General features: G+C 39.1%; 1 protein-coding gene across 1 annotated transcript in view; it reads right to left on the reverse strand.

The window, feature by feature from the left end:
• The window catches only part of ARHGAP6 (Rho GTPase activating protein 6), a 61,521-nt gene that overhangs the window by 10,639 nt on the left and 37,870 nt on the right, over nt 1-13,012 (reverse strand). The window contains exons 5-8 of the mRNA XM_010192899.1: nt 12,868-12,923; nt 9,352-9,502; nt 8,062-8,210; nt 4,519-4,698 (exon numbers count right to left, since the gene is read on the reverse strand). Coding sequence (XP_010191201.1) covers nt 4,519-4,698; nt 8,062-8,210; nt 9,352-9,502; nt 12,868-12,923 — 536 coding nt within the window. The remainder of the gene's footprint in view (nt 1-4,518; nt 4,699-8,061; nt 8,211-9,351; nt 9,503-12,867; nt 12,924-13,012) is intronic.

Raw genomic sequence — 13,012 nt, forward strand, 5'->3', positions numbered from 1 at the left:
CTGCCCAAGTAAACTCTTATCAATCCTTAAGAGAGTTTGCCCACATCACAGCGGAACATTCAACTCAACCTTCAAAGCACTGAAACAGAATAAACCCTCTGAGAAACTTGAACAGCTTAGGTTCATTCATGACTGATGAAGCTGGAGGCAAGACAATCTCAGCAAGGGATCATCAACTGTGCAATATGTTTCTGGATGCAATTTGTCAGACCCTGAATCTCTTGACCTTCAGGTCACACTGCATGGGCCATTTATTCTCCCTGACATTTCCTGGGAAATTGGAATAGAATTGCTAATAGATTCCTCAGGAGAATACCTCCATTTGGGAGGTATTTAGGGAGTCAAGTTACAGAAAAGGCACATCCCTTTAAAAAAAGAAATTTGAAAATAAATGAAGATACGCATCATTTAATTCAATCTGATCTAAAATCTCTATGAAAAACTTGTGTGATCACATATTCCTTTTTAAAAAATTCTATTTAGCCTCTAAGCTGGAAAAATATCTTCCTGATGGTCATTGATATACCAGTTATTAAACAAAATATCTTCTTTTTATAGGAATACATTTTTGGAAACCTGGTGTGCTGTAACCTCTGTGCTCAGACAGCCTTTCTATATAGCGGAATTAACTCAAAGTTTGAGGGTAAACCAGAATTTATGTCTTTCTGTATGTAACTTACTAAGAGGACTTTGTCAGAAAAATAAAAATATGTTTTCCATTATTAAAACTAAACCAAATCAAACAGTCATTCATTCCATAAAAATGACTCTGAGAAAATTCCAACAGGAAGCTTAGCTCCAACTGAAAGCATCTGTGAAACTCAAACTTTATAGTTTACCAAGTTATAGGACTTTTATCTGAGTGAATGAAGGCATTTTATCTATGAACCTTCAACCTGGATTTGTACTGATGGTCTCCTTGCTAGAGATCTACTGGGTTCTGGGTTTCCTCCTGTGCAGCAATTTACTTCAGTTTAGTTAACTAACTTGGAAGTGTAGAAATGATATACATGTAATTACAAACCTGCACTCATAGAGAACTACTATATTGGTATCTCAGAAAGATGTTACAGATCTGCAGTAACTACTATTGAATTAATGGTCTGACTGGCAGTTGTGGTTGAGAACTCGAAATTCAGGGACAGAAGGGAAGCCAAGGCACTGCTGAAATAACAGCTATTGCAGCTGCTGAGCACTACTGGGACGGATCAGAGAGCTCTGAGGTTGTTGTACTCCAGTAGAGTAGCAGATAGGTCTGGGATTTTGGAGCTAGGTGCTACATAAGAGTCACAGCTGTTGAGACACAGAAGGGTGGAAGGACCCTTGAAGTGTCTCCCTTGTGCTGTCCCTTGCTACTGATGTGGCACAAAGGGGCAGCATCTGACTGCCTCCTCACTGGGGAGGCCACAGTAGCCTCTAAGAGTGAAAATAAGGAATTTCAGACACTATGTAGTCGTTCCTTGCAGCAGGGCTGGATTTGGGCACTAGGAGATGAATATGCATGACAAAGCTGCTAAATGCATAACTTATCTTCTCCATCCTCTATGCCACGTCAAAACCAATGAGACAAAGTGTGGTCAAGCTGCGTCTCCCCACATCCAGCTACTGGGCATAGTTCAGGGACTGGCACAGAACAGTCCTCTGTACATTACCACAAAACAGTTTAATGCATCCCTAAGACTCACTGAAATGGTTAAGAGTTGGATATGAAAAACCTTAACGTCCTTAGCATCAACAAAGAAAGGTCAGAATCCATCTCCTATACAAAATCCATGTTTGCATGTCAATGATAATGACTTAATAAAAACAGTCCCTGCTATCCTGGGTCATCCTGACCAACAGAACCTTCCTAACCCACCACTATGTCATCACTGTGGTCTAGGTGCCACAATGCATTCTGGTTTCCTAGGTTTTATTTCAAAATATTGTTCCAGTTTCAATGGTGAAGCCAATCAGAGTTTTATGAACTCACCATATACAAAAGTAACAGTAAAAAAAATAAACCAAACTCAAAAACACCTTAGCAGCAATACACTGTACATTTCAGCTGTAGCTGAATGCTTAAGTCCAGATGTTTTTCTTTTTGTAAGGAGCATAAATGTCAAATATGAACAGCAGCTCTGGTTTGGCCCCACTCCCATGGGTCTGGAAAAGGAGTTGCTGCTGCCTCATTTCCAATGATCACAGTTTTATTACAATTACATGTACAAGTCTTTTCCTTTCAATGCATCTATTGCCAAATGATGAACTGGGCTAATTATCTTCAGGATACAGAGAATCTCTCTGTGCTGCTGCTGAAAACAAAAGAAAGCTGAAAGTAAACCCTGGTAGAAACTTTATAAAACACCAACTATAAGCAATTTGACACAATCCTACAGATCAGGTATCATGTGTGAGTCTAAACATTACTTCAGAAAACAGGAAGAACTTGCCATATTGCTTGTTAAACTATGGCAATGGGAAGAGAGAAAGCACCCAGAGATGCTCATCTCTCAGACATTTCTATAAATTTCACATCAATGTATATCAGCTTTCAGGAGAGCACCTGAGATAGGTTTGCCTTTCTTCCACTTGACGCTAGCCCCTCATTTTGAAATCTGACTCTAATCTCCCTCCACAATCTAAAAAGCTGCTCCAGAAAACAAAATAAACCTCTTTTTTTCCATACTGCATTTAATCTTCAGCTGAAAATACAAGCATTGAAGAGATAAAGCAATAAATTCATCACAATTAAAAGTGACCATATGTAGGTTAGTCTAACCCTAAACCCTACCCTTTCCACACTGAAAGTCTGAATGTGTGCCACAAGTATTATGTACTGAGATGTGGCTGGGCCAAAAACATTCTTAAAGAGAAACAACACTATGAATATTTCAGTTATTGCAAGTATTCTTATTCAAGTATTATTTTAAGCTTCCTAGTGCCATCCACGTTCTGGGCCAGATGACCTTTGCAAAAGAGTGCAGCTTTGTCACTTGCTTTTCCTGCTGTGTAAGGAAAAACAGCACCTAAAGTTTCCCCAAACTGTGAAAAGCATTAAAAAAAAAAGATTGCTCAGTGTCTCAATGGAACAAGAATAAAAATAAAGCAAAGGATGTAATGAAAGGCAATACAGTGCGAGGGAAAAGACGAGAAAACCACAGAGAAGTTCATCTGAGGCTAAGACTGATAGGCAGGGCTCATGACTGCTTTCTCATGCTCTTTTCCCTGTTGAAATCCAGTAGACACATTCCTCCTTACACTACTATGTGGCCATCAGTCCCACTACCCCACAGTCTAGGCTTGCCCATCTTCTCCCATCAGGGTTGTATCTAGCATCCAGCTTTGCTGGAGCACTAAAGGAGTTTTCCACAACATTCCTCCTCTTGCTTAGGGAACTGATCTCCTCAGTATAACACACAGTGCTGCTTAGTGTCAAGACAAGTGTCAAGGTTTTGTTAAGACGTGTATGCCTATTAAAATGAAGCTAGGATAGTGCCCACCACTAAGTCTGACTGGCCTCTGCTACCCTGCTACTTCTCAGGCAGAAGTCATGCTGAGCCAACCTGTAATTTTGTAGATAAAAAAAAGTAAAGCCATCAAATGAACTGTCCAGGTAACTGCTAGGCACAAGGAATGTGATTTAACTAAGCTGCATTTTAAGTAAGCAACATGTCTGAGGTCATCATCCCTTCTTAGTTTGCAGAAGAGGAGACTGAGGGGAGACCTCATTCATGTTTATAAATATTTAAAGGGTGAGTGTCACGAGGATGGAGCCAGGCTCTTCTCGGTGACAAACAATGATAGGACAAGAGGTAATGGGCACAAGCTGGAACACAGGAGGTTCCACTTAAATTTGAGAAGAAACTTCTTCTCAGTGAGGGTGACAGAGCACTGGAACAGGCTGCCCAGAGAGGTTGTGGAGTCTCCTTCTCTGGAGACATTCAAAACCCGCCTGGACGCCTTCCTGTGCAACCTCATCTAGGCGTTCCTGCTCCGGCAGGGGGATTGGACTAGATGATCTTTTGAGGTCCCTTCCAGTCCCTAACGTTCTGTGATTCTGTGATTCTGTGATTCCCTTATATGAAGAAATTCCTTGCTTCAGCAAGAGAGCAGAAAGGTACTCAGGAACTACACAGAAGTATGCTTTCCTCCTCTTATACAACTGACAAATGAGAAGCTTTGTCTTTCCTTTCTATCCAGCCAACAAGAAAGTTTTTGGTAGGGAAGGCTGTTCCTTAAATTAACCATGGATCTTTTCTCCCTGCAGAAAAACTGGCATCAAAATTGAGGCTAAAGGTCCTTTTCAGCCTTGTCTTTAAAACTAATGAGCAATGCTGGTGCGTTTTTTAGTATACATTTTGCTTACTGCAAAGCATTCTCCTTGACAGAAGACTATCTTTTTTACCAATAATAACTGGACCTAATTTAATGCAGTTTCCAAAGTTTATTTGATCCTAGTCTGTTTCAATGTCAACCAGGTATTTCTTCATTTAACTTCAAAAGGCATAGGAGTAAAGTGAAGAAACATCCACTTACCATGAAAAGGGCTTCATAGTTTTCAATCATCTTCTGTACAACAGCTATGATAGCAGTACTCTCTTCAGCTCGAGCTGAGCTCTGAACTGAGAACTCTTTGTCTGTAGATTTCTGCTTGTGCAACAAGTTAGGGCCAAAGATGGTAGCCAGGTTAAGTGATGTCATTTTATTCCCAGTAATCTAGGAAGACAGAATATAGACAAGGTGAGGTTTCCCAAGGTCTAATGTATACAGATACAAATGCGTAGACACACATCTACACACACGCACATGTGCACACTCCCCCTCTATTTGGTAGAAGGTTCATTCATCAAATCCATGTGCTAATCAAATAAAAACTGAACAATTTTTAGAAACCTTGAAACACCTTGGCCAGCTCTGCAACAAGCACTGGGGATTTCCGGATACATTTTCAAATGGACTGCAGAAGGAGAAGGTGGAAGTGCTGCCTGCCCTTAATTCCCTGGAAGCTCAGCAGTGGTATAGCTCTTCTAAACTCAGGAAAACCTACTCCTACTTCACCACCTCAGCATGTTACTGTCTCTTGAGACCAAATACAGAAAACCATTAGCTTTCTCAAGTAGCACTCATGATTTGAAACAGATACAGTAAGGAAAAACATACTGTTCCATGTTTAAACAGTTTAGATAATTAAGAAGTGTGCTCATTATTTTTATTAGCATTTTCCTGTCTTTTTATGTCTTTCCTAGAACATGTCAAATGTTTACTTGTTGGGTGAGTTTTGTTTGTTTGTTTTTTGTTACTTTTTTCTACTTTTACAACTCCGTGCTCAAAGAAGCAATAGTAAATTGATTTTGGAGGAAGCAGATGGCTAAGAATACATACTAGACTAGGCAGAAATTACCTGAATAAAATGTCACATAGGTTATTAAATCAAAATTTTCATTGTCGTATTTGTGATTAGACTACTTTTTTCCACTTCTGTTCTTTTAACAGAGTAAAAAACAGGGGTCATGTGCTTTCTCTCTGCGTCTCCACTTGGTTACTATTCTGGGAATGCAGAGAATCATGCCAGCAGTTTTACTATATAAGACTGTAAGTGAATTTCAGCTGTTGACCCAGTATTTCCTTTGGGCATTTTTTTAAAGAACAAAAAAAATTATGAGAATAATTTTTCATTTGTTTCAGTTACATTTTAACAAATTCATTTTAAAAAAGGACACGAAGAGGTACCAAAAAGAGGCAGCAACAATGGCATTTCAAGGAATGAGTGGTACAAACCAAATTTTTGCTAAGTAGTATTTTAAATTTTTTGGGTTTTTTTGGTAGCTGGTCATCTACTGAATACTTTAGTCAAACTTACAACTGCACACCAACTCCACCTGGTTTATATTTTACAGAGCTCAACTAGACAGCATAGAGATGACAGTAAAAAGAGCTTTTCCTTTTATGGGTGGGGCCACTGTGTAATCTTGGAAAAACATCGGCACTAAATAGGTGTATGGGCAGTCATAACAAATGCATTGGCTCGTTGTTTAGAGATTCATCCCAGCATGACTGTGAGTACAGCACTCTCCCTTATTTGCACACCACTGTGCACCCAGCCATTTTTCGGGTGACCTGCTTTTTAAATACTGTCAGAGTACGGAGCCACCAAGGAGGCACAGGCATGCGGTGTCTTGAGTGTGCCAGGGGCAGCCTCTGGCTGTGTCTGGATCTGCAAGTGCAAGCTGTTTGTACAAACTGTGAGTCTTTTCTCATGGGGAGCCTTGGGGCATGCCTTAAAAACCACTGTAAATGTATCCACTGAAATTAACTGAATGCGTAATTTTAATAAAGTTAGTCATACATCTTCATCCTCATGAGAAAAGGGCTTTTGAAAGAATTGAGAAGAGGGCCTGTGTGCCAAAGCTTGACTGTTTTCCTTCCAGTGATAGCAGTTTGATAAAATACTCTTTATTTTGCCCTGTATGCCTTTATGCTCTTAATTATTCATGAATAGCTTAAACAATTATGAGCAGAATACTGTATTACCTGTAAAAAGTATCCAATTGCACATAACTAGTCTAGGTGATCCTGCTTTGGCAGGGGGGTTGGACTGGATGATCTTTTGAGGTCCCTTCCAATTCCTAATATTCTGTGATTCTATGTGATAACATTCCTGATGCTTACAGTAGTGCGTCAAGATAGCTTACATAATTTTGCCTTGCCAAAATACCTGTAGCAGAGCTGATGTGCTGTTACAGGGAATGAAAATGCCTTTAAGACAGCTGTTGGGCCAAACCAACTCTTTTATGGAGCATCCTCTAGCCCAGCAGTAAGATTCTCTTGAGTGCATTTCTAAACCAAGAGAAAACTCTTTGCAGGACCAGGGCGACCATGATGCTAGGTGGCTCATACATGTGATGTTTTTAAGCACAGTAAAATTGTTAGAGGCTGCTCTTTTTAAGTGCTTTCCATCATAGTGGTGTATATTTCTTATCAGCTCCTTGCTGAGGACAAAAAAAAATACCATTTATAGTGGATTTTAAAGGGAAATAGGCCCCGAAGTCACACTGGAAGTTAGGACTTAAGGAAGAAATTTGGCAAAACTCAGACTCAAAGTGCCAATTGTTACAACCAGCCAACTGCAAAAGATGTCCAAATTTGACAGAAGGCAGCAGGGTTTTCCAATCTGGAAATCAAAATTTTCTAGGAGTTTCAGAAAAGGCTCAGAAGTAGCCTATGCTGCAGTTCAGGGGCAGAGAAGTCCTTCCCACAGATAAACTAGTACAATTTTTGTTCAAGCAGTGACAGACTCTATCCATCTCATTTAAAGTTAACAGTGCCACCTTCTGCAGAGCAGTCCACTAGTCCAAGCATTTTCCTGGTAGAAGGTGGGAAGCCTGGATTTTCAGATCTTTTGTAGTCTGAAGGCCTAAGATGCACACATGTGAATACTTTGAAGTACAGCTCACCTACATGGCTATGGGTCTCTGTGGGATGGATGAACTCCAACCTCTCCACTGTATTTGGTCCACAATGCAACAGAAAGGAGGCCAAAGGGAAAACAGGCAAAGATGGACAACCAGTGATTGCACTCCAAGAGTTGCAAGGGCACAGGTGTAATTCCTGTCCTTTATTTTTTATTCTTCACTATCCAGTGCATACAAGGAAGCTAAGGGAATCAAGAAGTGAACTGCCATGTCCAAAGGTCATATAAGAAAGCAACAGCAGAGAATTAAAAGAAAATGAAAAAGCATATTCTTGAATGCCTGACACTTTCCTGAGTACTTTTTCCATAGAATACAATAGGATAAAACAAAGGGGGAAAAGGATGGATAACATTAGATGTTCTTAACAAGGTCAATTACGCTGTGAATCTCCCAAAGGAAGTGGTAGATTCTTCACTGATAAAGTCATATAAAATTAAACTGTCACATCCCTAAGAACATAGTAAAAAACTAAATGCCAATGGCACAGGTAAGAATATGAAATGTCTTTCATCTTTCAGGGGTATACCATTGTTTGCTTGACAGCTTTAAAGATCTCTTCAGACCATAAATTAAGTGAAGTCAAAGGACACAAGTGACGGGGACTTACCTCTTGGCCGTCTTTGTCTGTGGTGTCTTCTGCGTGGCCAGCCACTATGGAGAGGAACTGCAGCAGCCGGTGCAGGGTATCGCAGTTACAGGGAGGTAGAAGATAAATGAGAAGCTGTAAGGTGCTTAGCTGTTCATCTGGCTCTAATACTAAGAGGGGGGAAAAAATACATTCTAAGAAAAGCACTCCAACTAACCTAAAAGCAGGACAAATATACTGTTTACAGCCCAAAAGAAAGCATTAAGAATAGCTTTATTTAAGGATCATTTTCCTTATAATGTCAGAAGAAAAAGAAAAAAACCTCTAAGAAACATCAGAAGTGTAACAAACATTGTTACGAGAATTTTGCCTTGGTTGGTCAATGTTTTGTTCACAGGTTCATGAGATGTTTTCTTAGACCATAAGGGAGCAAAATTCCACATTGCACACTTCATCACAAAAATTCTGCTTTATTTTCTACATACTCCATTTATTTTACGTATAGCTACTGGCATATCCAGGGCACTGCTGGGAAGCATTCCAGACAGGTCTATGCTTTAGCCATTTTAAATGTATTGTCTTACAATGTCATCTCTTGCAGAGGCACTGGGAGACTGCAAAAGCAACTAGAGATATACAGGACATTCTGCAACTACCATCACTTTAACCATCTAAAATGCAATGGTAGTCAGTGACAAAGGTGGGACAGAGGCAGGATCTCAGAAATGAAGACTAGAAAGAATCTGAAGAACACATCCCAGGCAGCAGCTTAAGCTTGAAGGCTTCGGCTTTACTTTTTCCTAAATCTGTGAGAGTCTGCACTCAGATCTTGGGCAACACATTTAAGAGCACTTAATATGATGGCTTTGAGGACCCTTAACTATGATGAAATCTGAACTTTTTAAACTAGTTTTTTGAAGCCAGACTGCAATTTTTATCAGTGAACAGCTCTAAAAATTAAAAGCACTAATGGTGCTAAGATCTGAGGATTCAAATTGCAGTCTGTTATCTGCTACTACTGAACTGATGACAGGGTCAGGATTCAATAGATAATGTGGATCACATCCTACATACAAATGGAAAAAATAGGTACAATAACTGAAAACTTTGTTGTTCTAGTTGTCTGGGCTATACGTTCATGGTATGAAAACCAAGAAAAGACCTCTGCAAATATATACTATACAAACATTTGGATCAATTCAAGGCTGGAGTATTTAAATGCACAGGAATAAAGAATACGTTAGGAGAGATTAAAGAATTCAAACAGGTAAACTTTTGAAAATCAGTTAATCAAGATGTTGCAGAGCTCACAGAGAGTGTTGATGAAGGGTGTATAAAGTTCTCTGGTGAGAAGTGGGTCAGGCATGTCACGCAGAAATTCCTTTAATAAAGCAGCAACATCATGAATGCTGTGCTCTTCGTCTAATACAACATCTATGCCCCGGTCAAACTCTTCACGTAACTGAAAAAGATTGTGACACAAACCCACAGTCATTTATTGTCCCAATCAGTACATCCCAACACAGAAAATCTTTTAAAGTTTACTCATTTTCATTTTTCAGATTGGACACGACTATTTTTAGTAGGGTTAAAGATATAATCCATGTCTAATTGCGGCTTGTTCCACAATACATAACTTAAGGTTTGTACTGGACTGTAATAAAATACAGTTCTTTCTTTCCAGCTAATATATGGCACTCTTTTATAAAAAAATGTGAAGGCAGAAAAGGCAGAAACCAGGAAGAATAAAGAAAACTGCAAGAAAATCTTTCTTACGCCACCTTACAGCATTATCCCTAGATTTCAGAACAAGAAACACTAAAATTGCATTTCAGAATATTTATGTTTTAGTAAAAAAAAATTAATAATAATAACAACAGGACAATGTAAAAAACAACCAAACTCACATTTCTCTTGTGATTTAAGACTGTATTTAAGCATAAGCAGTAAGCAGTCAGGTTTGCTAAGACTTCACGGTACTTTTTCCAGCTACTATTTTTTCCAGCTACAAATTCTGCATAATTCAAAGGCATCACACCTCCCAGAGGCAGAGAAAATCCCTCTCCTACATTCAATGTGCCTTACAAAAAGATAACAGTCAAGATGTTTTAAAACTATGTCCTATGAAAAATTTGTATCTTTGCTAATATTATGAAGTACCATAATCTCACATATAACTTTTCAGAGAGTAATTATATTACTACTCACTAAACAAGGGAAAAGTTGAGGTATCAGCTTTCGTTACCAGGATTATTACAGACATATCAAAAAGAAGAAAGAAAGTAAGTCACAAGCAAACTATGTGCCTGGGATAATCTGTGGCAAATCTTGATCACAGGCAAATCTATCTTGAGGATGCACAGTGTGGAGGAATGTAGGAAAAAAACCAACAAACATTTTCAGCTGAAATTGTGCTTTCATAACGAGCGCGAAAAGTATTCTATAAAAACTACAGCCTCCTTTCTAATTTATTAAGACTACTTTTAACATTATTAATATCAGTCACAACTAATAATGAAAAAATATGCTATGGAGACCAGAATTTGTTCTTTATCTAGTATTATGCTTCCCCTTGCTGATTTGTGGTCAAAGATTTTCCAGTGCCAACTTGGGGATTTCATTCCCAGCTCAATTCTGCTCTTCAGACTGGTGGCAAATGGGGCAAAACTGCTTCTGCACTTACTGCTCAAAAGCAACTGAGGAAACAGATTAGCACTGCATCAGGAATTTGGACTTTCCAAATACCTGTCCAAATCATAAATTGCTGTTACAGTCTTGAATATGGCACTTCTGATCTGATATTGTGTGAGGTCTACAGAGATGTCCTAATTAGCACAGTAAAGATAATCATTGGTGAAACATGGCCATATTTCAGGCCTAGGTATCACAACTGTTAAAAACTGTGTATCACTAAGTTTAAACTTCAGGTGTCTCTGACTTCATTCACTGGGAATACTTTCAGACTTTTGGAAAACACATCTGGTGAACTATAGCATCCACCAGAGCTTAAGACGTGAGAGCTGAGGACATCCCTGCTGGGAGAGGGGACGGGAGAGCAGAGCTTCAGCCATGCTGCTCTCCAGCTTCGGGGTCCAGTGGTTGCTTCACCTGCAGAGCTGGTCCCAAGTCACCAGGTCTAGCACAGAGGGCTGTCCACCCTGAGCCCTGCAGCAATGCTTGGCAATAGATGCACTTGTTCTAAGTCTTCGCCTGCTCACCAACCAAAAACCCCACTGGCACATACGTTTTCTTACTTATGTATTTATTGCAATAAACTACAGTTGAAATAGGACGTTTTCTAACTGGGGGAGGAAGGGAAACAAAACTATGCCTACTTTCTACACAAGAAAAACTAATGAACAGTTGCAAAAGCACACCAAAATCTGAGTACTGGGTTTGGCTTTCCATGGTTCAGAAAATGAGTGGAATTTTAATTGAATCCAGACTTCCCCTTGTGTTCATGTTGTCAGCATTTATTATTGTAACTGCAAGGGACAAGCTGATGCTTCCATGTTGTTTAATGAAATATATTAGTTCACCTATTTCAATAAATTAGCCCATGTAATAGAATACATAAATACCCAAATCTCTTCATTTCTTCAGCTTTTGAAAACATAGTAAAAGAAAAACTGTTGAAAGTCATTGATGTTTAAAAAGTAAAGCTTAGGTTACCAGTAAATGATATAAACCCTCTGCTTTTTCCCCAGAGGTATGATGCAACTGTACTCACCCATGAATGATAATAGAAGTTTTGATGTCAATGCTTGTAAGGCAAACGACAGGCAACTTACTTTTCAATACTTTATCTAGTTCAGTGTTGATCTAACAGCTGCTTCTGCAGACCATGAATACTTTTAGCCTTGTGTCACACTAACCACTCAGCAATAGAAACTGCTACAGAATAAGCTACAAATCAGTAGGCTATACCATCCTACCAGTCAGAATGAAGTCAGTTTAGCTACTCAAGGTAACTTTCCAGAAAGACAAACATTATGCTGTATAGTTTTTGTAATGAAGAAATATTATTTCTGGGATCAGATGCAGTCAAGTTTTCTTTTGCTTTTTTTTTCCCTGTTTGATCTTTTTGGTCTCATATTTCCTGGTAAGGGTATTTTCCTGTAACTTTTTATCTCCTCCCCAAGCATCATGCAACTATTAAGCACGAGTTTCTACCACTTTAACTCAACATGGATTCCCAGCTTCTGAGAATAACAATGCAGTTATCTAGGGCTGAAGAAACACCCACTTCTGACTTTGTCTCTGGAACCTAACTGTACACTATTTTTGCTTTTTCAACATTTGGCTGAGACTAGAACTTGGATGGGTCTGCTCTGACCTTCAAGTTTAACAAGGGTTAAAGAAAGGTGGTATTTGGGAGCAGCAATTTGAGGGTTAAAGAGATTGTTCTGTACTTGAATATTTTCTCATACTGTAAGTTTTCCAAAAAAGATTTACAGTTTTGAGTTTACTTTGGGAGCTTCAGCTGCTTCTGAGATTGCAGCCAAGATTTTTTTTTTTCCTCTACAGAGTAACCTTTGGAAAGTTAAGACACTGTAGTCTATTCGGATCTCTAACCCCAAGCTCTACTTCTGCAGAGCAAAACATACAGAGACTGTTAACCTGCTGAGAACCTGACAGGGATTTCACCAAATGTAGGAGATGACTCACAACAGCCTGTTATGAGCCATCAAAAAACCAGTGAAGTCACTGACCCAGAAAGCTTGAATTTCACTAGGTGACGGATGGGGAAGAAATCACTTAGCAGAAATGAATAAAGTTTGTTTGTATCATAGCTGATGAGAGAAAAGTATATCCATATTCACTCACCTGTCTTACTCTCTTTTTTGAGCTTCCAACTCTGAATATTCCTACTGTCTGGAGACCTGCAAGCGTAGCACATCAGACAACTGTTTTATTGTTTAATTTTCTGCTGAAAATTGCATTGAACCAAAGCAATCTGGGCTATTTGTGT

The sequence above is a fragment of the Mesitornis unicolor genome, unplaced genomic scaffold, assembly GCF_000695765.1.
Source record: "Mesitornis unicolor isolate BGI_N332 unplaced genomic scaffold, ASM69576v1 scaffold19229, whole genome shotgun sequence".
Classification (NCBI taxonomy): Eukaryota; Metazoa; Chordata; class Aves; order Mesitornithiformes; family Mesitornithidae; genus Mesitornis; species Mesitornis unicolor.